We start from the raw sequence: 27,194 nt of genomic DNA on the forward strand, positions 1-27,194 counted from the left end.
TTAGAAGGCTATTTTTTAATGCTCGAGCTTTCAAATGTGTTTACATTCCTTTTCAAGAGCAAGCAAATCTAGATTGCTTAACTAAAACTGTTGCGTTAACTAAATTCAAGTAGAAAACCTGCTGTAGGCAAAATACATGTGCCCCTGCCTACATTTTGTAAAATAATAGTCTGAAAGATTCACATTTTGACAAAATCATTTTGTTGTATATACATAAATACATATTTTTTTTAGTTCTAACATGTATACGACCATGCCGGTTCTATAATATAGATACACTAAGTTTGAGGTGACACTAGTTCAGACAATCATTTTTGAGTTGTACTATACTCTAAAACAACTTTTGTAGTAGTAGTAGTATAGCTAAAGTACAATAAATACTTATAAGAATAATGCATAAATAAATTATATTTACTTATATACGGAGGTTCAAAATTATGGAACAAATTCGTTTATTCGAGAATAGGCCACTTTGACGAAAAATCCCGAGACAGGTCGATTTTTATTTTTAAATTGTGATTTTTTTAAATGACAATAGGGGCGTGTGCTAGCTCATTTGAAAGGTTATTTAATTCTCTATTTTATAATATAAACATTAACCTAATTATTTATATTAGGGTGTCCAAAATACATTTTACTAATGTCCGAGAACAAAAAAAAATATTTATTTTTCGAATAAACGTTGCTTTTCGCTTAAACTCAATGTTCAAGCTGACACCCAAAATCTTAAGCCTGAAATTCGGGAAGTGATTCTAATTTTAACTAGATGACGATGCAAGACTTTCGATGGACACTTGTTTACTAGTTTTTAGCGTTTGGTTTAAGTATTTGATCTAACATGTTTATTTAGTTGAGTGTTTGATGTGACGGTGTTTATTATTTATGGTAAAAATGGATCTCGAGTTTGAGTAGGTATGTATATTTTTACTATTCTTTTGTTATTATAATTTGTTTAAAGTGTTTTCAATAATTGAGCCTAAATTAATGGCTTTTCTTATTGATAATATAGATTTTTCGAAATTTTATCATGGTTTTGTAAATTATGCCTTTTATTTTTGGTGTTACGTATATGTAACGCTAGGAACATATGGGAGCAAAAATCGGAACTTTTAGAATTGTAATGTATTTTTGTTCCAGAAAAGGGTTTTCTCTTCAAGCAGCGCTGGAGATGATTAATGCCGCGGAAACTTTAGACTTCATGCTATATTATATACTGAACCCCCAGAATTTAATTTGCGTACGAGGAGTCAGGTGATGAGGATCCGTACCTATGTGTATCCCACAACTAGAATTTCGATGGTATCTAGTAACATTGTATATTACGAAATATGATACCGAACCAAAAGGTGCAGACAGGCCATGTTCGTCCAAAGTAGTCAGAGATATGAGACATGATAAGATTGACCATCTTCTGACCTATATTCCTGATAAAAAAGGAGACGCTGTGCACTTGAGGGCTGCATCAAGTGCAACATAGATTTTCATCTACAATAATTTGATTATATTTTTCAATTATCTTGTTTTGTATTTGTTTGATATTTTTATATTTATAACAGGGAATAATTTAAATATTTTTGCTCCTTATATCTTCCTAGCGTTACATATATATGTCACTGCAATTTTCTAGAAAATCCAAAAATAATTAAGAAAAAAAGTGTAGGTATTTTCTTTTAAAACCTACTCCCGTATACGTCGAAATAAAAAAAAAATAAAATTTTTCAAAGAAATTGAAATTTAGGATATTAAGGGTTAAGCGAAAAGTAATGTTAATTTTTTATGTCTTCTGACAATAATAAAATGTATTTTGAATTAAATAAATTAAATACATTATTTTTTTTCGTGTCAATTATTTTAATATAAAAATATTTTTTGGACACCCTGTATAGATAATTATGTTAATGTTTATACTACCGAATAGAGAATTGAATAATCTTTGAAATGAGCTATCACACGACCCCTATTCTCATTTAAAAAAATCATCGATAACGTCATCACGCCCAGATGGATGACGTCACCAGTATGATATATGCCACAAAATCATATTTAAAAAATAAAAATCGGCTTGTTTCAGGATTTTTCTCCAAAGTGGTCTATTCTCGAAAAAATGAATTTATTCCATAATTTTGAACCTCTCTGTATATCATTCAAGAATGATTCGTACTATTTAAGTACTTTTGCTCATAATGAGGACATTGTTTCGTTAAAATAAATGTCACCATAAAATCATTTCGGTTTTTGTGTAACAAAATAATTTTTGTGCAATGTATAACTTTATTTATTTCAAAATGTCAACTAGATTTTTATAAGTAACGGTGGTTAATAGACCAGGATACTTAATAGACCAGGGCGCATCTGTAAAAATATTAGTACATTTGGACGTTGAGAGGTGACTCAAATTTTTTTGCAGAAATTGCTTGAAAATAACTCAAAAAATAATATTTGAGTTATCCTCCCTCTCAAAAAGGACCGGAACATTGTTTAAATAATCAAAATGTCAAAAAATGAAGGAAAAATTCGATTCTTTTCTTCGTTTTTTGATTATAAATTTAAAAGTATTCATTTTCGAGAAAAGTTGCACTAACATAAAAGTTGCGTAATTAAATTCCCTGCAATATAGAATTGGTTAAAAATTTAAATATTAGTCGCCCTTGTTGCAAAATATCAATTATTGCGAAAAAACTGTAGAAAAACAAGTATTCGCATTTTACTTTTTTCAACCATTTATGCTACACTTAGGACCTTCATATTTCACCCAGAAAAACTTTATGATACAGGAAAACAATACTGTAAATTTAATTAAGATCGGTTCAATAGATTTTGCAAAATAAATTTTGCAATCCAGCTTTCGCAAAAAAAATTCATTTTTCAAAATGTTACAGGACTGAAAATAAAGCAGATAAAGTTGAAATTTTTTGGCTTATAGAAGTCTACTGTACCTTTCATTTGCAATTTGCAAAACTAAAATCGATTAACTACCACGGCGTCAGGAATTTTTTTTAAATAAACATTAATTATTGGTGCTACGCGCAGGACAGCGGATAGTTTGCTCTGATTGGGCATTCCAATGACCTTTGATAATGATTGATACATTTTAATTTATATTACATTTCGATATAAATAAATAAATTTGTTTATTGCAAAATAAAAACACATACTCTATCCTTTGAAATAACACTTTTTTAGCAAAAACTTTCTTTGTTCATATATTTTAACTTAGAGAATAAAAGTTTATTATTTTTAAACATATGCAATTGTTTAAACAATATTTCACAAACAATAATAAAATTATTTTGATTTTTGTGGAATTAAAATATTAAAATACAACAAAATATAGAGTAAGAAAATAATATATTAGATAAATACTGGAAGACATTTTGGTGGAAATCAACTTGTGTGAATCGAACACCGCTGTCCTGCGCGTAGCACCAAAAATTAATGTTTATTTAAAACATTTCCTGACGCCGTGGTAATTAATCGATTTTAATTTTGCAAATTGCACAAAAAAGGTACAGTACACTTCTATAAGCAAAAAAGTCAACTTGCTATCTACTTTATTTTCAGTCCTGCAACATTTTAAAAAAATTAATTTTTTTTGCGAAAGCTGGGTTGCAAAATTTATTTTGCAAAATCTATTAAACCGATCTTAACGAAATTTACAACGTTATTTTACTATATCATAAAGTTTTTCTGGGTAAAATATGAAGGCCCTAAGTGTAGCATAAATGGTTGAAAACTATTATTGCTAATTTGCATCAAGGGTGACTATTTTTTAAATTTTTAACCAATTGTGTATTGTAGGAAATTTAATTACGCAACTTTTATGTTAGTACAACTTTTCTCACAAATTAATAGTTTTAAGGTTATAATCAAAAAACCAATAAAAAAATCGAATTTTTCCTTCATATTTTGACATTTTGATTATTTAAACAATGTTCCGGACCATTTTGAGTGAGAGGATAACTCAAATATTATTATTTGAGTTATTTTCAAGCAATTTCTGCAAAAAAATTTGAGTCACCTCTCAACGTCCATCTCATAACAGATGCGCCCTGGACTATAAGTCATGTGTTGAGATGTGAAAGATATGAATTATTTCGAATGATATTAAATGGTATATCGTAAAGTACGAAGAAAAATATCAGTAGGAAGACGCCAGAAATCATAGTTGAACGACCTGAGGAGATGTCCTAAATTCTCACCTGCAGCTGCAGTAATTAAACCACTCATCAGCGGTAAAAAAACTGTAAAACCGTGGAATTTTGAGAATCAACACCAATTTTCATCAAAAATTTCTTTTTAAGCTCTGTTGACACTCTCCTATAAAATCTATCCTATGCCGACCTGCGCTTTTGCCCTGTGGGTGAAAACAACCCCATCTAGGGGATGAAAATTTTTTTAATCAAAATAACTATGAAAATCGATATAGTGACCAATTCTGAGTAAATTTTGTTCTATAATTTTTTTGCAAAATTGACATTTCCATGTTATTTGCGATTGAAACTATGCATTTTTCATTGAAAGAACTAACGTTTTATAACCGTTTTTCATGAATAACTTAAAAAAATTAATTTTATAGAAATAATTATTAATAACAAAATTGTTACTAATAAAAAAACAAAGAGATTAGCCTCGGAAAGACATACCCAATAACGACTGAGTTACTGCTCTTTAAAGGATGGGTATTTTCGAAGAACTTCGAAATGGAGAATGTAGTGCAATTTTTTGGGAAAACTTAAGACATCTTTTAAAGCTCATTAAAAAATCTTTCAAATAAGCTCTGATAAAAGTTTTTTGTATAAGAACTGACTGACTTATGACGAAAATAAAATGGCTCTCTGGTTTTTTCTTTTTGAAATGTAATAATTAAACCCTCGTCGTTACAATCCTAATAGAAATGAATAGCTTCCCGCTTGAAATTAACTTTATTTAGGTATACGATCCATGTGATTCAACCGGTTTGGAATGCTTATTTTAGAAAAAATAGTTGATTAAATCGAAAATGACATTATTATAATTAAAAAAAAAACAGTGCATTTTTATTAAATATACCTAAAAGTATTCATGATACAAAAACAAAATATAATCAAAATTTTTCAGTAAAAGAAACTCCACAACTAATATTTGAAACACTTTTTTCATATTATGAATACTTTTGGATTTATTTAAGAAAAATGCATTTTTTTGTTTTAAAAATGTCATTTTCGATTTAATCAACTATTTTTTCTAAACTAAGCATTCCAAACCGGTCGAATCACATGGATCGTATCAATTATATATCAAGCAGAGAGCGACTTTATTTTCGTCATAAGTCAGTCAGTTATTACGTAAAAAATTTTTGTCAGAAATTATCTGAAAGATTTTTTAATGAGCTTTGAAAGATGTCTTTTAAGTTTTCCCAAACAATTGCACCAGATTCGAGTTATTTGAGATTAAAGGTTTTCCATTTCGATGTTCTTAGAAAATAACCATCTTTTAAAGAGCAATCACTCAGTCGTTATTGGGTTTACATAGGTCTTTCAGACGCGAATCTCTTTGTTTTTTTATTAGCTTCAATTTTGGTTTTAATGATTTTTTCTATAAAATTTAATTTTTTTTAAGTTATTCATGAAAAATGGTTATAAAACGAGAGTTTTTTCAATGAAAAATGCATAGTTTCAATCGCAAATAACTAGGAAAGTGTCAATTTTGCAAAAAAAATTTATAGAACAAAATTTACTCAGACTTGGTCACTCTATCGATTTCCATAGTTATTTTGATTAAAAAATATTCATCCTCTATATGGGGTTGTTTTCACCCCAGGGGGTTGTTTTCAGCTCCAGGGGGTTGTTTTCACCCCCAAAGGTTATAATTACTACCTAAATCCAAATTTTCAAGGAAATCGACCTTGGTTCTCAAAATGCCACGAGAAAATGGCTGTTGATTAACAGACATTACTTAAAACAAGACTAATCTATAGGCAATTCATTTTACAAAACAAAATCCTCTTCAATGTTAAAATATCCTGAACGGACAGGCTAATAATAATCTAAAGAAATAACATACAAAAATTCAATCACTTTCTAATACGTACATAAAATTTGTCTTTAACTATTTAATACTTGTTATTTTCCGATCACAACTAATAGGAAATACTTGTATTAAATATAAATATCATCTACTTTAAATAAATAACGACGTAATACCGCTGCAACAAACAAATCTTTGATTTGTGGTCTCATTCAACTTTTCTAAAAACAAAAGTTTTGTTAATAAAGTTACTAACATACTGTTGTTCCAACGGATCTTTGCAAAAACGTAATGATTGATTTGCAAATAAGTTAAATCAAAAAACCCTCCACACTGGCGGTACTGGTGGCCACACTCCGGTACTCCGTGCCGCATTTTAAAGTTTTAATAAGTTTTATCAATATTCTTTCGTACAGACCACACTATCTATTTAAATATGTGCGAGTGACTATCTTTAACCATTCAAGGACGGACTTTTGTTTTTATTAAAAAACTGAAAAATGGTTCGTGATTTATGTTTTATTTTGAACAAATATTAAAATTATAATAAAAAAATTAAACAATTTAAGTATTTTTTATAAAAAAAGAAGATTGCCATAATATGGCAACCGTAGTCCTTCCTACTGCCTATATTATAATAAACATAAAAAATTACTACAACTATGAATAACAATAAAAACTATGAATAACAATAAAAAACTATAAATTATTTAGTGTGAAATTGCACATTGCACGCTAGGCATAAGCCAACGTTACATTTAGAGCACATCGTTCTCATTATAGACTTGCACGTTTTATTTGCACATTTCTTTTTCTTATTTTCCGGAGTAGATACCAGAAAATGGCTAAGATTATCATACCTAATATCATCACTAACTCTACTATTAGTGCTGGATGATAAGCTTAACGATGGTCGACCTAAAGTTTTTGGTGGATCTCGAAACTTAGCAGAAGCTACTTTTACAATATCACGTCTAAATTGTAGCTGTGTACAGTTGTGGCCAGACTTCTTGTAAATAATCTACGCATTTTGTATCGATACATCAATAAGCCAAGAAAAAATGCACCACCACCATTTTTTACCCCTTATACTTATTCTATACCTGGCTATATTTTCGTCCATGAGATCTGTCCCTCCCATTGCAAAATTGTATTTACCGAAAACATATGGTCTAGGAACTAAAATATTTTTCTTTTCTTTTTGCGAAAACCTTTTTACTTTCTGTAGCGGCAAAATTCCGTGACTTGCTGATGCAACTGTGACTACATTATTGTCAGCCCAATGAACAACAATTATTCCATTTTCTTTATCATGAGCAGAGTCATGTTCACCTCGATTCACTTTTTTCATCTGGGTTTTATTTTTCCGATGGCAGTTTTTTGGGATAGGTACGATTTTCCCTTATCGTTGCAGTTCCGTCGTAGCCTTCATCTTTTAAAAATTTTAGTAAAGACAAACTAGTGAATAAATTATCAAAATACAGTGAGTAACACAGTGTACAGTAACACAGTTTCTTATGTATGGGGTAAGTCATTTAGCATCGATATAGTATTTTTCATGCCCCGCTCACTCTAATAAAAAACATGTAATCGTATTTATTTTCCTTCCATTTAGTCAGAGGCGCTGATGTCGGTCTTGTGATTGGTGGAACATGACTTTTGACAAATCCTGCGCTATCTGTGAATCTGTAATCTGTGTTCGTGTTCGTTCGTTCGTTGTCGTTCATCACTTATTTTATATGGTCGGTTATGTGATGTGTTTGTGTCACCATAAAAAGCTGATATTCAGTCGTGTTTTTTGATATTTTTGTTATTTCATAATCGAGTACCTTTTTAAAGGTAAGTTTTTCTGATTGTAGGTACTGTTTATCCAACAGTTTTAAAATACACATTTTATTTCACGTTTATATATTATATTTCACTAAAATAATTACACACTAAAAGAAAAAGACAAACTAATGCAACATTTTTAAAATCTAGTCTAATCTTATAAATAAAATCGTATACTAAACAAAAAATAATTTAAATTAGGTATTAAAAAGTTACTTACACAAATCTGATGTCCATTTTCTTGCACCAACAAAAATCGGATATATACACAGCGATGTTAATCAAACAAACACTAACTTGAGACTAAACTTTCAGTACTACCTTAAAATATACTTATTTTACTATTCAGAACAGCATGCGTCATCTGCTTTTTAATAGAGAAACCTACTGAAAAAATTATTTAGATCACTGCTTACAATGGTTGCCATATGGCAACCATAGTCTTTTAAGGATTAAAATACTAGCTATTGCATTTTCTGAAGTGTTTTATCAGTTTGATATTGAGCGTTGAAGTGAGAGTTGTTCAATAATTTTTTTTGCAAAAATCAAAGTGAGAAAAAAATTCAGTGCAATATGTGTTTTTAAGACTAATTCAATTATTTTGTATTTTGGTATGTTAGTTTTGGAATGTTTGTGAATTTTTTTGTAGTAAACGTTTTCTTTGTTCTGATTACATTGTAAGACTAACTACTCGTTTTTTATTTTGCGTCTGAGTCGTTAGATTATGTTAAAGTCATACAATAAAATGTTAAAAATAACGCTTTTCTTTTGTTATTTCAACAAATTTTTGATATTAGTTGGTGGAGTGGGTATGCTAACCAATCAAAAATCATGGGAAAGTGAGAAATATTCAGAAAGAGATTTGTTAACACTTCGCTATGCTCGTAACCACTAAGCAGCCCTAATTCTTAAATGAATTATGAGAGGATTAAGAACGACTGCTTTACCCAAAAGCTATTAAATTCCCACATTTTGCGTGAGAAAACATGGTTCGATAGCACACATATTTTGCAGAGACGTCAACGGCGATATTAAGTTTCTAAAATCTACAGGCAATTGAGTAAAAGCCATGGAGAGATGGGAACTGTATTGGAACCTACACTCAGAAAAATAAAAACGCTACAAAGTTAACAGTAATCTCGAAAATAAACAAATAAGTTTCCATTCGGCAAAACTATAGCCAGACTCATGTAGTATAATGACTCGAAAATAAACAAATAAGTTTCCGTTCGATACAACTATAGCCAGACTCATGTAGTATAATGACAATTTGTAGGTTAAAAAATATTACTTGTCTCATTAGCTTAAAAATAAATAATTACCAGAAGTAATCAAATAAGAGAGGAACAGTTAGTCGTTCTAACAATTATGCTTGAAAATAAAAATTAAAATGAAATGTACAAACAAATATTAAAAGTTTAAATAATATGAAAAACTATTTTTAAACAAAACAAATGCGCCAATGTCACTGAAAGTGATAAACATCAAAATTCTTAGTAAATAATGTATCAAAGACATGCTGTATCGCTTATCTTTGTTTAACTTATTGTGGGGGTCTATGGACAAGCGGCTTAATTTTGCGATACTAGTTTCTGTAAGTAAAAAGAGACCTGATATAAAAAGTAATTCGTGAATCATGTCATGCATGTGCAAACATCCGTTGGAACAACTGTACATTTTATATTATTAATACTTTGCAAAATAATGCTCCTTGTGAGAATCACACATATTTTGTTATATTATCTTCCTAGATTAGGAAAAGTATACAGTCTTAATTAAAAATGTGAAAATAACATTAAGCTTACCTTTCGACTGGAGGGAATAGAATTTGTCAACGGAAACGGTACATCATTAATGGGTGTCACGGGGTTTTTCACATCAACATTGGACAGAGTCATACATTCTTCAAGCGTTTTAATAAATGTGTTACAAGTGGCTCCTAAAAATCTAGTGGCTTCATCCATTTTCTATAAATAAATATTATAGTTAGTGCCATAAAGCACTATAAGTCCAACTATATATTTAGTCTGGGCTGATTATCGGAGAATAGGCCATTTTTGGGAAAAGTTATTTACCAGCAATTTTATTGCTGGAATCGAATTATAAGATCCTATATTATTAATAATATAGGTATGCAAAGTCCTCAGATAGTGTGATACTTTTGTTATAAACAAAATGGCGCCCGAAAATCGTGTTTTTTTCAATTATTGCTCTATAACTCAGAATATTTTAACTTTACAGCAAAAACACCCAAATAAAAATTCACCGTGATTAAATTCTGCATAGAGACGTGTTTTTCCCGATCTGCTCCGACGAAAATTTTCCTCGGAAAATGCGGGTTTTCCCAACAAAATCTTTAATTTTCAAAGAAAGTTTTAGATAAGTAATTATCTACCAATAACTAAATAATTTGGTGACTTAAAAGCCTTCTTGGTTTAGATTATAGTTCCAGAAGCTGGTGAAAATTAAACTAATGTTTTAGCAACAATTCAATTGTTAATTAATAATTTACGGTCGCAATAATAACCAAAATAATTATGATACACTGATCAAACTTTGAAATCTTATAAAGATGAGATGCCTATTTAACATTTTGTCGACAAAATATAATTTTTTTATTTTTTTGCAAAATCTTTAAATGTTTAAAAAAATAGTTATAAACAAATTAACGTTTCTCAAAAAGTTTTTATTATATTATAATTTTAAAAAATAGCGAAAATGCGCATTTCAAATATCTTGAAAATGAATGCTTTAAAACTTTTTTGCAACCATATGCAAAAAAGTTATGAAACAGCAAAGTAAACATACGATTACAACGGTGTTTATAATTTTTTTAATTCTTTCAAAGCGTAGAAGTGAGTTTAAAGTACAAGCTAATTATTTACAAAAAATATCGATTATCAGTTTAATGGTTATATTTTAATTAAAGATTATAAATATATATTTTTGTAATTTACACGCGTGAAAGTAGACTAATACAGTACTGTAGCTAAAATTTTCACTCGGAGCGACGACCGGCCGCGCAACGTACACTTTTAATAAATAATGTATTTATTTTATTTAGCGTATGGCAATTTGATACACAACATTATCACACATATGTTATAGTCTAACATCTAATGTATTAATATATTCAATCGACGCTGGTGTTGCAGAGGTGAAGTCCAGAGGATCTCCATCATACTTCCTCCGAGGGCATTCGGCAATCATATGCTGGATGGTCTGTTTCTCGGCGCCGCAGTCGCACTCAGCAGAGGTTCTCATTTTCCATTTATAAAGGGAATCTGCGCAGACTCCATGACCCGTTCTTATCCTGTTAAGAGTTGACCATGATTTTCGGGGGAGGTCAAAACCTGGTGGAGTTTCTGTGATGCATGGTGTGTTTCTCATTATTAGGTTCGGTCTGTGTCAATAAATAATGTATGCTGCGTGTCAGTCGCTTCGAGTGAATATTTTAGCTCCGACTCTGTATCAGGCCTACTTTTGCGCTAAAAATTACAAAAAAAAAGTATTTTTAATCTTTGATTAAAATATAACCATTGCACTAATTTTTGACATTCTTTGTGAGTAATTAGTTTGTACCATAGACTCACATTTAAGCTTTGAAACAATTAAAACAAATTATAAACAACGGAGAATTCGTATATTTACTTTGCTGTTTCATAACTTTTTTGCAAATGGTTGAAAATTTTTTAAAGCATTCATTTTCAAGACCTATGAAATACGCATTTTAAGTATTTTTTAAAATTAGAATATAATAAACAATTTCTGAGAAATGTTAATTTGTTTATAACAATTTTTTTTAAACATTTAAAGATTATGCAAAAAATGAAAAAATTTATATTTTGTCGACAAAATATTAAATAGGCATCACACCTTTATAATCTTTCTAAGTTTGATCAATGTCTCATGATTATTTTGACTGTTATTGCGACTGTAAATTGTTAATTAACAATTGAATTGTTGCTAAAATATTCGTTTCATTTTCACCGGCTTCTGAATTTATAATCTATACCAAGAAAGCTTTTATTTCACCAAGCTATATAATTATTGATAAATAATTACTGGCCCAAAAAATTTATTTGAAAATTCGAGATTTTGTTGGGAAAACCCACATTTTCCGAGAAAAATTTTCGTCGGAGAAAATCGGGAAAAACTTGCCTCTATGTAGAATTAAATTGGGGTGAATTTTTATTTGAGCGTTTTTGGTGTAGAGCTAAAATCTTCGGAGTTATAGAGCAATAATTGAAAAAAATACGATTTGTCGGCGCCATTTTGTTTATAAAAAAAGTAGCACACTATCTGCGGACTTTGCATACCTATATTAATAATATATAGGATCTTATTTCGATTTCAGCGATAAAATTGCTGGTAAATAACCTTTCTTTGTACTTTACTAATTATTTTAGACCAGCGTATTATACTATTTTTTTTTTCAAAATTTAAAGATTATGCAAAAAAAGAAAAATTTATATTTTGTCGATAAAATATTAAATAAGCATCTCATCTTTATAATCTTTATAAGTTTGATCAATGTATCATTATTATTTTGGTTATTATTGCGATCGTAAATTGTTAATTAACAATTGAATTGTTGCTAAAATATTCGTTTCATTTTCACCGGCTTCTGGAATTACAATCTATACCAAGAAAGCTTTGATTTCACTAAGTTATTTAATTATTGATTAATAATTACTTACCTAAACCTTTATTTGAAAATTAGAGTTTTTGTTAGGAAAACCCGCATTTTCCGAGGTAAATTTTCGTCCGAGCAAATCGTGAAAAACAGATCTCTACGCAAAATTTAATTGCGGTGAATTTTTATTTGGGTGTTTTTGTTGTAAAGTTAAAATCTTCGGAGTTATAGAGCAATAATTGAAAAAAATACGATTTGTCGGCGCCATTTTGTTTATAAAAAAGTAGCACACTATCTGCGGACTTCGCATACCTATATTATTAATATAGAGGATCTTATAATTCGATTCCAGCAATAAAATTGTTGGTAAATAACTTTTCCATGAATTTTGCTAATTAGCCCAGAGTAATTGAAGAGTGTGGCTCACTCTCATAAACGAAATCTGACAGCGCAAACTAGTCACAAAAAGTAATTATTCCTGTTTAAGACGCAAAAATTCTACTTACTTCTATTTCAGGCCCATTATCATGTAGTGCTGCTGATTTAATGACATGAACTTGTTGCATCAGTAAATCACAATATAACCTTAATTCAGACTTTTTCGATTTCAGGGCATCTGGATTGGGTTCGTCTAGAATACCACAGAATACTTAAATATGACAAGAGATTAATTTATAATAAATAAATACAACAAAATAAATTAATAAATAGTTTTTTAAGAACATAAATGGCTTTTAGTTTATTAAATCTTGCCCAAGGATACTTTCACTCCTAGAGCATCAGCAGGGGCGTATTGTCAAATCAGGAAAATACCCTAGCCCTAGAATGTCGTAACATTTGTTTCATTTAACGACGTTCTACACCTTCGTTGCGGGTTATGCCTCTCAGAGGAAGGGGGGGGGGGAATTTATATGCAAGCGAAAGTTGGTAACAATGCATTTATAGTAGAATACTCAAATCATGCCTGCTCGCCCGCTCGCCGGCGTAGGCAGTATAGAGATAGAAACGTGCATGCATAAACTAAAAAAATGGAAAAGGAAAAAATCAGCTTTGTTCGGTGTTATGTTTCAGTATTGAATACTTTATGAAAATAAATTATAATAAATTTAATAAAAATATTAATGAGTATATATTTTTTTATTTAAATAACTTTCATAACCGTTTTATTCTAATAATCTACATATTTTTTGACTTCCAATTAGCTTTAATTAATATTTAAAATAATTATTTCAGTTTATTTATGATTCATCACATCATATTTGAATTATACACAGTTTAAATTGCTGACGCGTATTTAGTGCGCCTGCGCATTGACGACCACGAGTGCAGCTGATCTCACTACCAACTTTGTTAAATTTCGAAACAGTATTTTCACTTTTATTTAATAATGGTACGGTAAACAATCCTCATTTTTTAATATGTTATTCCTTACAAAAAAAAAACCTTTAATTTAAGCACAAATAATTAAAAATCGTAAATTTGGGTCAAAAGTTATTAACTTTTTAAGAATTCCCATAAGAGCCCATGTTAAAACTTAACTTTGACCCTTAACCTTTAACTACACGCGCTGGCGTACTTTGTACGCCAGATATAAGAATTCTACTGGAAATATATTTAAAAATTTAATTTTTGATCTTGCTTATTTTTCTAACCTATCACTGGCATGTGCTTTACAATTTGGTTTTAGTTTCGTTATAATCGGCGTTCTGGAAAGATCGTAATTTACATTTTATTATTTGTTGTTTCCGGTGGTGGACAATATACCCCAGGATTATATTACTATAAGTCGTAATATAAGTACATATTTTAATTGTTTTTTAGTCATTATGGCAAAAAATATATTTTTCTTTGTAAACAATACTTTTTCTCCTGTAAAAAATCACATTTAAAAAAATTTTTTATTAGTAATTTTATTTATCATGTAATCCAGTTATTCCATGATTCCAGTTATAAATCCCAATTGGCTTACTGAAAAGGGTCTCCAAGTATTCACTGATGCCGAATAAGGTTTATAACAAACAACTAAGTGTATTTTTTCAAAAAAAATTAAACAAATCCGCTGTTTTTAAGTGTATTTTCTTGTGGCGTACAAAGTACGCCACGCGTGTAGTTATGTTATAACTTGATGCGCGGGTAGTTAAAGGTTAATAGTAATTAAACTGCACGGTAAAACAATTTTTAAAAAATCAAGTCTTAGTTTTTTGAAGTAAACTATAACCAATGCTATAACATACTAAAATTTCATGCAAATCCTTAATTCTTTGCCGAAGGTGTAGAACGTCGTTAAGTAAAAGATGGTGAAAGTAAACACATAACATATAACACACACTGGACAATGGACAAACAGATTAAAATTAAATTAAATGCTGATACTAAGTCAGGTTCATATCGGAGGAACAATCATTGTACCTCCATTAATTTTAATCGGTTTGTCCAGTGTGTGTTATATGTTATGATGTTATGTTACAATGATTCTCCATCTTGGATATGAACCTGACTTAGTACCGGCATTTAATTTAATTTTATTCTGTTTTTCCATTGTCCAGTGTGTGTTATGTTATGTGTTACTTTCCACCATAATTTTACTTAAAAGAAACAAATGTTAACGACATTCTAGGATACCTTCCTGATTTGACAAAACTCCCCTGATGATGCTCTAGGAGCAAAAGTATACTTGGGCAAGATTTATTAAACTCAGTGCTCCAGTGGCGGCCCGTGAGGTAGTGCCATAGAGCCATGGCAGCATTGCACTACCTTGTTAACTATGCAGAAACATAATTTTTATCTTGAAAACGTTTTAATGCCTGTTCCATGCAGACAATTTTAATTTTGAAACAAACTCGATTTAAAACTGAATTATCAGTAGGTACTGTATTAGCGAGACGAATTAAGTACTACATCTGTGGCTACTCCGCTATCAGTTTTATTAAATGAGGAAGGTCTAACATGCACATATGAAGAAATTATTAAACTTTTTAGTATTTTAGTTACCATTTCTATATCAACATCTGAAGCAGAACGCTGTTTTTCGATGTTAAAACGAATTAAAACATTCCTTAGAAATACAATGAAAGAAGAACGACTTAGTACTTTAGGTATGCTATCTGCAGAAAAGAATTTTGTAAATGGCATTGATAATTTTAATAATAAAGTCATTGAAAACTTTGCAACCAAAAAAAAGACGGATGGACTTCATAATACAGGGTGTCCCGAAAAGATTGGTCATAAATTATACCACACATTCTGGAGTCAAAAATAATTCGATTGAACCTAAGTTACCTTAGTACAAATGTGCTCATAAAAAAAGTTACAGCCCTTTGAAGTTACAAAATGAAAATCGATTTTTTTCAATATATTGAAAACTATTAAAGATTTTTTATTGAAAATGGACATGTGTCATTCTTATGGCAGGATCATCTTAAAACAAAATTATAGTGAGATTTGTCCACCCCATAAAAATTTTATGGGGGTTTTGATCCCTTAAAGCCCCCCAAACTTTTGTGTACGTTCCAATTAATTCATTATTGTGGTACCATTAGTTAAACACAACGTTTTTAAAACTTTTTTTCCTCTTAGTATTTTTTCGATAAGCGAGTCTTTATCGAGATGCGGCTTCTTTTTTAATATTTTACATAAACATTTTATGGGAGTTTTGTTCCTTTAAACACCCCCAAATGTTTGTGTACGTTCCAATTAAACTATTATTGTGGTACAATCAGTTAAACACAGTGTTTTTAAAACTTTTTGCCTCTTAGTCTCTTTTTGATAAGTCCCATTTTATCGAGATGTGGCTTCTTTTTCAAAATATACCTAAAAATGTAAATTATAAATACATTTTCAGATTATTAACAGGTCTCTATAATCGTACTTAACCATATACAAATATGTGGTGGATTCGATAAATATTCAAAATATCTCGATAAACACTGGCTTATCGAAAAAGTTCTAAGAGGCAAAAATGTTTTAAAAACAGTATGTTTACCTAATGGTGCCACACTAATAATTAAATTGGAACGTACACAAAAGTTTGGGGGGGTTTAAAGGAACAAAACCCCCATAAAATTTTTATGGGGCACACAAATTTAACTTTAATTTTTATTTAAGATGCTGCTGCCATAAGAATGCCACATATCCATTTTCAATGAAAAATCTGTAAGAGTTTTCGATATATGAAAAAAAATTGATTTTTATTTTGTAACTTCAAAGGGCTGTAACTTTTTTTGTGTGCACTATTGTATATAGGTAAGTGAGGTTCACTCAACCTATTTTTGACCCCAGAATCTGTGGTATAATTTATGACCAATCTTTTCGGGACACCCTGTATATTGTAAACTTTAAAAGTGATATTACACAACTTTGTGCGTGTGTGTAAATAATGAAATAGTATTATTTTTATAATTTTGTAAATAGAGACTAAATCGTAATAACAAACTTCAAGTACTATCAGCAGTAAATACTGGTGGTAAGTTGAGTTTTTTATTGTTAATTAATTTACGGAACTGTTTTAATAAATTCTGATGTAGTAGTAGATATCTACATAAAGTAAAAGTATCTGCGCCTATTTTTTTTTAATTTTTGTTTTATACCTTTTTTGACAATATGGTGAATCCGTCACTAAAAATTTTGGTGACTGCCTGAATTCTGGCACTACCTTCTTAAAGTGGTACACTTTAAGCCGCCACTGCAGTGCTCTATATCGGCCTTTTATTTCCATAAATTTCATATACTTGTTCGATTATTCAACCATTTCCTATTTTAATAAATAGTTCCTGGGAGCTAATGGACTATTTGCTAGTTAATAGGAATACCTGCACATTGTTCTGTACTAATTATTGAGCTTCCCCTTTGGGGCTGTTCAAGTATTACGTAACGCAGGTGGGGGGAGGGGAGGGGGCATGCACCCCGATCTCACAGCAGCTTTTCAGCTTATTGTACTTTCTTCCATTTGTTCTTATGACATCCACTCCAATATAGTAGTGCCCTTCACTAGCCTGTAAAGATCCATTGGGTTAGTGCCATATACTGTCTGTCAGACTTGGTCTGCCGTCTCCATATATTTCTTGTCTCTTGCGGTCCAGAGCCTCGCAATCGCACAATAAATGTCTGACTGTCTCGGTCTCTCTATTGCATAGTCTGCAACCGAGATCTCCGTTATATAGTCCTATCGTGTGTAGGTGTCCTTTTACTGGAACGTGTCCAGTTAGGAAACCTGTAGTGGTTTTGAGCTGATTCCTGTTAATTTTGAACAGTTCTTCAGCTCTTTTTGCGCATGCCTTATCCACTGCCTCTTCCAATTTTGTTCGAACCAGGTCTGCTTGTTCCTGGTTCAGTTTTACCTCAGGATGGCGTCTGTCTACCACCGCCATCCTCAGTTTGTCTGTCACTTCGCCGTAAGTGCCAGTCTGCGTTTTATCGCCCCTTGCCTCTTCAGCGCTAGCAACTGTGCCAGTCTGCGTATTACCGCTCCTGGTCGCGTTGTTAGCTACTTGTTTCGTAATTCCCTTTACGTCTTTCGGCCTCGGGGATTTTTATTGGGGTCGAGCCGTCAGAGCGGGTCCTCTTCACTCCCGTGGTATGGCCACTTTTCCCCTTTTGGCCTTTGGTCTTATGTGGGTTTTCTTTCACTAACGTCCCAGCAGCTATTTTTTCGGCTTTCTTAAGCCTTCGTTTTTGAGCACCAGATAGCTTTTTTGTCCCGAGGCTTGTCTCTAGCTAGTCACCTTCCATATCTCCCTCCTCGGCATGGTCTGCTGTTTTCACAGCTCCCTTATGGTCTGCTGCTCCCGCAGTTTCCATTCTTGTTTCTTCGGAGAGGTCGCCCATTTCTGAGTCCCTCTCCGCTTGTTTAATGTTTCTCTTTGGTTCCACGATTGTTCCCACGAGTAGGGTCAAAATAAATGTCAAGTGCGGCAGTGCGACCTTACCGCACCAAGGCTATATTCCCCTAGAGTTCGCCATCTCTCTAGGGCATAGCTTCAGATACACTTTACTCCCTGTACCATGCATCCCGTCGGCACGTTGGTGTTACACCTTAGGATTGGGAGTGATGGATCATTTGGCGTTACCCAGGGTGCACCACGTGGAGGCGATCCATAGCTACACCCCTACGTAATACTTGAACGCCCCTTTAGGGTGCGTTACATAGGGGAGAGGGGGGGGGTCAAAAATCGTCAAAAATTGCGTTACGTAATACTTGAGCGCTCCCTTATCTAAACAGTTAACCCTTAAATTACCTTTAGTAGCTTAAAACTTATTGGTAACTACTAATCATACACTAATCTTCAACCTATTGTAACTTACCAATACTTTTTTCATTCCTATTTATACCGGCCTTGGCAGTTCCTAATGCTACCAACCATTTTTGTCTTTCTTGAGATGTGGCGGCTCTGAGGTAAAGGTGCTGTTCTCCTGGAATCACTAGATCCATTCTAGTATTATCAAGGAAACAAACTACAAAAAACATTATTCTGTTTCAACTTTCTAGTTTTAGAGCTGTCTTATATATTTAGTGGGAACTACAATATATCATTCAGTGTATTCTGCATGTTCATACGGCTCTTGGATATGGATATTTACAAGAACTAAGAAAAAAGAGCAAAGGTCCTTAAAGGGAAAATGGAATACACTGCACGCCAGAGAAAACGGACCACCCACAAAACTTGGAAAATTTTATATATTTTTATATATTTCTCATCTGTTTAATTTGTTTTATATTAAATTAAATGAATTATGTGGTGTACTGAGAAGCTAGACTACCGCTTCAACGAGAATAAAGAAATTAGCAAAACCTATTAAACCATAAACTTCTCAGAACTCATTGTTTACAAATTAACGAAGCCTTAAGGAATTCATGGCTTTGAGAACTGAGTGAACTATTGTAGTGTTCTAAGAGAGTTTCTGAGATCTCTTGTTTATTGCATTTCTTAACAACCTTAATAACAGTGGAAAAGTATCGAAAGTCTGTTCAGATTGTAACATTGCTGGAAAATTTATTTATTTATTTATTTAATATAACAAAACAAAGTGGTTTGAGAAAAAATAATTCTATGAGTAGTGCAGTTACAAGAAAGAATAAGATAACATATAGGTCAGTACAATTACAAACAAAAGAGAACACATAAATCAATTCAGAAATGTTCCAAGGTATAACGGTTTTTAGTTATCTAATACATACAGGTCATGTAACACTAATCACAATACAAAAGCTCTGGCCGAAGGTATTAAAAAGTTAAAAAGTTAGGGAAGAAGTATGATTTTTAAAGGGGGAAACTGATATATTAAAAATTTAGAGGTTATTTAATGAGTTAGCTAATCAAAGAGTTCTAGGAATAAATGTGTTGTAAGAATAATTGAATCTATGAAAATAAACAAAAAAGGTTTCCACCTGCCTAGTCGAACGACTGGGGACAAATAGAGATATTTTGTAGAGAAGCTCGGGGCAGTTACACAGCCCGTTGATAATTTTAAATAAAATTATTAACTCTCTTTGTTTTCTGCGTACCTCAAGAGGGAGGTAAGTTCAGTATGACTCTAATGCAGAATAGTCGTAGTATACATGCATCCTAGTGGCAGTATATCTCCGAAAATTGTGTTGGACAGCCTCAAGTTTCAGTTTATGAGTAAAGTAATAGGGGGACCAAATTGTGGAACAGTAATCAAAATGAGATTTAACCAGGGAGAAATAAAGGGATTTAATAGCTGAAATGTTAGTAAAGTCTCTGGTGGTTCTCTTTATAAAGCCAAGCATCTTCATAGACTTCTGTATTGTATTGGAAATGTGTGATTTATAGCTAAGGGCGGAGTCGGGGATCACACCTAATTCCTTAGTTTCAGAAGCAGAATGTAATGTCAGATTACTATATTCGAAGATGATTGGATGATGAGTTCGATGAAAACGAAGAATATGGAATTTGGATGCATTCAAACACGTACCATTTTGCATACACCAGTTAGATAGGCGATCAATATCACCTTGTAGACTAAGGGCCGGTACTTTATGTCCCGGTTAAACCTCGGTTAGCTAACCGGGGTTTAATCGGGACAGAAAAGTACCTCATAGAGCCTCTTGCGTTGTAATAAAAGCAATTATAATTATCATTATAATTATTTATGAATATAATAATAAGTATAATTGCGTTTATGTCTATGTTATGCATATATTTCTGTCCCGATTAAACCCCGGTTAACTAACCGGCTGTTAACGGAGACATAAAGTACCGGCCCTAAGTGAATCAGCCTCATGTGATTATTTTAAAACATTTTAAATCATCAGCGAATAACAAAGTTTCACTTACTTACTTGGAAACAGGGTATTAGATCATTGATAAATATATTAAACAACAGAGGTCCCAAGTGTGATCCTTGTGGTACACCTGAGGTAACAGAGATTTATTTATTTATTTTATTTAGCGTATGGCAATTTGATACACAACATTATCACACATATGTTATAGTCTAACATCTAATGTATTAATATATTCAATCGACGCTGGTGTTGCAGAGGCGAAGTCCAGAGGATCTCCATCATACTTCCTCCGAGGGCATTCGGCAATCATATGCTGGATGGTCTGTTTCTCGGCGCCGCAGTCGCACTCAGCAGAGGTTCTCATTTTCCATTTATAAAGGGAATCTGCGCAGACTCCATGACCCGTTCTTATCCTGTTAAGAGTTGACCATGATTTTCGGGGGAGGTCAAAACCTGGTGGAGTTTCTGTGATGCATGGTGTGTTTCTCATTATTAGGTTCGGTCTGTCGCTCTGCATGTTCTTCCACTGGGAGTTCATTTGGAAATTGTTGGAACTCAAGTTTATTGCATCTCTAGTCGGAGGTTTTCTGGAGCGCAATTGATGTGAGTTAGCGTCGGCGACATATGTGTGTATAGGTAACTGCGGGTTGTTAAGCAGCTTTTGGAATTCTCTAAGCAGAGCATGCTGACGACGAAGGTTAGGTGGAGGTATGTGGCTCAGTAGTGGAAGCCACTCCACAGGTGTAGACTTGATCGTTCCAGATATGAGACGCATGGCGACATTGAGCTGAGTATCTATAATTTTTGTGTGAACGCTGTTCAGCCAAACAGGGGAGCAGTATTCAGCTGCGGAGTATACGAGTCCAAGGGCTGAACACCGAAGTGTACTTGCTGTTTCTACTGCTCAGCATAGTATTTATGAGTCGGGCGGTTGCTTTGCAGGGGATTATTTTCAGGAGCTTATAGATGAGGCAATCTTTCCAAACCGTGTCATATGCAGCCGATAAATCGATGAATGCCACAGACGTCTTCAGTTTTCTTTGGTAACCTGCCTCTATGTAGGTAGTTATAGAGAGCACTTGGTCAGTGGTGCTTCGTTGAGGCCTGAATCCTGCTTGTTCAATTGGTATTTTTTGAAGTAGTTTTGGGCCGATTCTGTTCAGGACCAGTCTTTCGAGGAGCTTGTAAGCTGAACTGAGTAAAGCGATGGGGCGGTAACTCGCTGGGTTGTCTGTTGATTTTCCAGGTTTTAGAATGGCTACGATTTTTGTTTGTTTAAAGATGTTTGGTAGGTTACCTGTTTTGAGTATATCTGTATAGAATTTAGACAACCAGGTTTTTGCAAATTTCCCACAATGGATCAGGAATTCGGGAGGTATACCATCTGTACCAGGAGCTTTGTTAGGTTTAATGTCTTTGATGGCGTTTGAGACTTCTTCTGGAGTGAACGGTGCGGAGTACTCTGTATCTGATGGACAGGCAGCTTTTAGGTGTTTAAGCTCCCTTTTTATAGTAGTGGTAAACTTTTTATCACATGCTCCTCTGGAGGTGGCAACTATATGTGATGCAATTTTATTAGGGTTGAAGTCGTGGATTTGTCGTGTTGCCAGTTTGTCACTTCCCAGTTTTCTTAGGAGCGACCACGCTTTACGGCTAGACTTTTTGAAATCTAACAATTCGACTTCATTTGTCCATTTCTTCCTTCTTGCTACATCAAGGCTCAGGAGAAGTTCGTCCGCAATGTCACTTTCACCTAATCAAGATATTCTTCGTAGACATTTTGGCTTTTCTCACTCCATCCTGGCATGTATTGCTTACGATGGCCCCTGGGAATGTGTTTCTTTGCTGTAGCAATTATTGCCCCTCTAAACCTTTCATAATTTTTGTATGTTGGTGGAATCCATCGTAGGATTTTATCGAGTTCGTTGGTAAAGGCGGGCCAGTTACCTTTGTTAAAGTTCCAGCGTGGTCGTGGAATGGTTGTGACTAGTGGGATTTGGATACCAATCTCAATAATGATCGGCCTGTGCTGGCTATGCGGGAAGTCATGAAGTACTCTTCTCTTGGTTGGTAAGGGGTAGCTTTTCTGGTTTTTGCTCACAAAACATAAATCTGGATTGTACTCTTGTTTCCATGCCGCCGATTTAAAAGTGCCCCGGTCTTTGGCATCGAAGACGTGATGCAGGTGGTTACTCTCTGCCCAGTCTAGCAGTGTCTCTCCGTTTTCATCGTTATTTCTGTATTTCCATTCTTGATGATGGCTGTTAAAATCACCTAAATAGATGGCGGGATGGGGCCTTATGTCTATGACGTGGCTTGGCCATGTAATACTTGGGGGTTTATAAACACTTGTCACTTCCATTTCACCTATTTTGGTAACAGTCAAATGTATATTATCTTGCATGGTGGAAGATATGAGGTGAGCGTTTTCTACGGAGTTTTTTACGTAGTTGGCGGTACCATAAGCATGGTGATAGGTTGCTCCCAGAAGATCATAGCCTGGAATTTTGCCTCTACTTGCGAGTTGTTGTTCGTTCGCAGCATGGGTTTCCTGTATGACTACCAGGTCGATGTCATTAGAAAGTAGTATGTTTGACAGCATTTCACTTTTGGATTGACTAATGCCTTCAATATTTATCTGACAAATCCGGACAATGGGTCCCAGAGTTCTAGTCGCTTGGTTCTCATAAGAACCATTTCTTGGTTGGGCGTTCATGTTTGCAGTTGTGTATTGGCCAGGAGATCGTTAGATAGTTTGGCCGCCTGTTCGTTCTAGAGTTGGTATGAGAATAGTAATGATTAACCCTGACAATTTGCGATCTTTGCGTAAGATAGCCCTTGAGCCACTTCAATATAAGGCCATCAACTCCGTATAAATAAAGTTTATGAATCAAGAGCTCATGATTAACTTTGTCAAAAGCTTTGGAAAAGTCAGTGTACACAGAGTCTACTTGTAAACCCCTCTCAAGACCATCTGTCAAAAAATCAACATATGTTATGAGACCTAATTCTGCTGATTTTTTGGATGTAAATCCAAATTGTTGGGCCCCTATAATTGGCGAGCAGTCATAACTTAAATAATCAGAAACAATGCTCTCAAAAACTTTAGGAATAGCACCAAGAATAGAAATAGGATGATAGTTACCTATATACGATTTTCGACCTGATTTATACTTATATTGGAATGACATAAAAGTTTTTCCAGTAGTCTGGAAATTCCCCTGTTAATAGAGACTTATTAAGTATATAAAAAAGTTGGCACGATAGAATGAAGCTGAATGTTTTAAGGAAAGTAGGGGGAATTCCATCAGGACCAGGACCTTTGTTGGTATTAAATTCAAACAGTTTTTCATAGATTTTTGAAATTTCAAGGTGATAATTACTTAATTAGACACATTAACCAAAGGTGAAATCTGGGTTACATGAGGATGTAAAGATTGGTTTGTACATACGGAAGAGAATTGGTTAGCAAAAAGATTAGCAATACCAGTTCCATTGAAGGCAGTACGATCTCCAAGAGTCATTGTATTAGGTATAGCGTCATTTTCCCTTTTACTACTTACAAATTTCCAAAAGGATTTAACGTTATTAATAATAGAATGTTCGGTGCGTTGAATGTAATCAGCATAACACTCTCTTGATAAAAATTTACATCTAGTTCTTAAGTTACTCAATGCTGCATAACTTTCTGGACATCTTGTGCTCTTGTATATCTTGTGTGCTGATTTCTTCTCGTGAAGCAACTTCTTCAGCTCAGAGGAGTGCCAGCATGGATATTTCTTATCACAGATTTTTTTTAGCAGAACAAAACGATCAATGCTGTAATAAAAAATGTCGTAAAATACAGAAACCATGTCAGAGAGCTCTTTTCTTTGAAGTGCACCATCCCAATTAATTGCTTCGAGGGAAGAACTAATTGCTGCATAGTCAGCATGAATAAAGTCATAATAATACTCTTCACCAGATGAATGATCATTTGTGATTTTGATTGGTAAACTGCATTCAAGCAGAAGATGATGTGTGTCCACTGGAATTAAAGTGTCAATAGCCTTCAATACATCAATACCCAATGGAGATAAAATGAGATCAAGCGTAACTCCTCTATTGTTGGTTATTTCGTTGGTCTGGAAGAGATTGAAAAAAGCACAGATATTGGATATAATTTCAATAGAATCAGCTTCGGATTGTGTAGTTGTAGGCTGAGAAGAAGCAATGGAACAATAATCATTGACATCCCAAACTGCAGATGGAAGATTAAAATCACCCAATAGAAAAAGGTTTGCTATTGGGTGATTGGAAAATGGTGCAATCCAAAGGGATGGCCAAGACAATTGAATGTTCATAGTTTAAGTGTGCAGAGAACTTACCAACGATTTCTTGAGACTGGTTCTCATCAACAGCAACCTGATATGGGTGCCAAAAGAAAGACAATAATCAGCGAAGATCATTTTCTCACTATTGCCACACTGCAAGACCAGACACAAACTGCTAGAATGCTTCAAAGGCATATTCAGCAAGTCCAAGGACTAGTAATCAGCATTACTACTGTTTGAAGAAGGTTAACAGAACAGGTTTTGACAGCTTGCAATCCAGCAACAGGACCATTACATACTGCTGCTCACAAAAGACACAAACTTACATTTGCCTGTGAACACGTCAATCAGACCATAGGCAATTGGAAAAAAAGTATTGTTTTTATGGATGAGTGACATGGATGAGTATCAATTTATTATAAAGATGGTTGAAATAAGGTCTACATAAGGGCTGGAGAACATTTGCTTTCTGCACTTGGTGACACCAAGTTGCTTTTGGTGGTGGCTTAGTAATGTTTTGGGCAGGGATTTCTTTCGAGGTATAGAAGGATCTCGTCTTGATTGAGAGGGGTGCATTAACAGCACACAGATACATAATAGAGATCCCATAACATCATGTGATGCCATATACTGGGTTTATTGGCAACAGATTTCTGCTAATACTCGATAATGTGAGACCACATAATGCAAGGATTGTAAACACAGAATCTTATGTTGATATTCCAAAAATGGACGAGGCATATAAAAGGCCAGATCTTATTGAGCATATTATATGAACCCTTCTCGAAAGCTGTGTAAGATGTTGTATACCTACTCCAACAAAATGTGAAGAGCTTCAAATGGCTCTCATTGAGGAATGGACCACTTTTTCCCAACATTGGGTGCGTTCGGACGACCACAGCGGCTGGACAGCTGAGCCAGCAATAGCTGTCAGACGTCACTGCTGGAAGTCAGCCGCTGAGAGATTTACTAAGCTTTCCCTATCACGGCTGGATACAACCACTCAGCCGATTTCTGCTGACAGCCAGCCACTATGGTCGTCCCAACGCACCCATTACATCCAAATCTTGATCCGTTTTATGCCAAATCAAATGATTAGTGTCATATAGCAATAACACTTTTTGTTATATGGTCAATAAACCAATAAAATAGATAATGCTAGCCTCTAAAATACAATTACAAACCATTCTAATTAATAAAGCACAACAACATACCCCAACATTCAATACTAGAGTATCTACAAAACCTACTAAATAACTAGATAAGATTTGGGAACTAATATACCAGGAAATTTAGTAATTATAATGAATTACACTTAATGATGTAAGTTCTTAGTTGATTAAAAAAATGTGCACATACAGTATGAATATGCCATCTAAATTAGAACCTACCGTTTATTTCACAAGCTTGAACTTTAACCGATCCTTTAAACCCTTGCTTTACTTCATCCTGGGACTTGCAATATGATAAAACACCGTTTTCTAGTACAAACCATCTGGTTTGCCAGCCTACAAATTGGAGTAATGTAAATTATTGTTACTTTATGTTATGAAATTAATTTACCGTTCCAATAATTGGTCCATTTCCACAAAATACCTTCCATGTGAATTAATTTTGTGCACTTTTATAACATCGTCAACTATACGTGTACAACTATATTTCTTTTTATTTTATTCAAAAAATGTTAGGCTGACATTAAAGTGACAGTGACGTGACAATAACAAGTTTGTTCCATTAGTGTTCTATGTTCGTTCAATACACACACTCTGCTTTCAAAATGAGCTGCGGCTAAACTCGCTCTGATGGAATACAGTGTTGCCAAATTTTGGCTGACAGAAATGTCACTTTTGGCGGGCAATTCAAATTTCAGTAAGTCACTCAAGGACAGTAGACTAAAAAATAATATTTTCAGTCATTTCAGTATTTATGGAGGACGGAGGCTACTGATTGATAATTCCGTTCATCTTAGATGTGTTCAATTGTATGTAATTATTATAATATGTATAATATGCAAATATTTGTTTGTATGATTGTTTTTAGACTACAAATAACAGAGATATAATATAATACCATACATTAATTAAAGAATAGGCTTGAAATTGATGTCTATAATTTTTTTTGAAGTGTTCAAATGCCAAGAGCCAGGAAGAGGAAGGATGTAGTA

General features: G+C 33.3%; 1 protein-coding gene across 2 annotated transcripts; it reads right to left on the reverse strand.

Moving 5' to 3' along the window:
- Positions 1-27,099, reverse strand: LOC114332261 (pleckstrin homology domain-containing family A member 3-like). 2 transcript variants are annotated; one of them, XM_028282024.2, is made up of 6 exons: positions 26,594-26,802; positions 26,422-26,538; positions 18,773-18,922; positions 12,979-13,103; positions 9,642-9,803; positions 1-6,227 (listed from the first exon to the last, which is right to left on the reverse strand). In XM_028282024.2, exons 1-6 carry the CDS (start codon positions 26,631-26,633, stop codon positions 6,219-6,221), a joined length of 603 nt encoding a protein of 200 aa, XP_028137825.1. In that variant the 5' UTR covers positions 26,634-26,802; the 3' UTR covers positions 1-6,218. The 2 variants fall into 2 exon arrangements, with proteins under 2 accessions (XP_028137825.1, XP_050505496.1); XM_050649539.1 differs by lacking the exons at positions 1-6,227; positions 9,642-9,803 and adding an exon at positions 11,176-11,324 and having other exon boundaries at positions 26,594-27,099.
- Positions 27,100-27,194: the final 95 nt, after the last annotated feature.

The sequence above is a fragment of the Diabrotica virgifera genome, chromosome 4 (assembly GCF_917563875.1).
Source record: "Diabrotica virgifera virgifera chromosome 4, PGI_DIABVI_V3a".
NCBI classification, from domain to species: Eukaryota; Metazoa; Arthropoda; class Insecta; order Coleoptera; family Chrysomelidae; genus Diabrotica; species Diabrotica virgifera.

Bases quoted from the DNA above. Each gene is read 5' to 3' on its own strand.
- LOC114332261 (XM_028282024.2), bottom strand. From the start codon at position 26,633: ATGGAAGGTATTTTGTGGAAATGGACCAATTATTGGAACG. The intron at 26,539-26,593 runs GTAAATTAATTT...TCCAATTTGTAG, and splicing joins ATGGACCAATTATTGGAACG to GCTGGCAAACCAGATGGTTT. The intron at 9,804-12,978 runs GTAAGTAGAATT...ATTTATTTATAG, and splicing joins ATAATGGGCCTGAAATAGAA to AAAATGGATGAAGCCACTAG.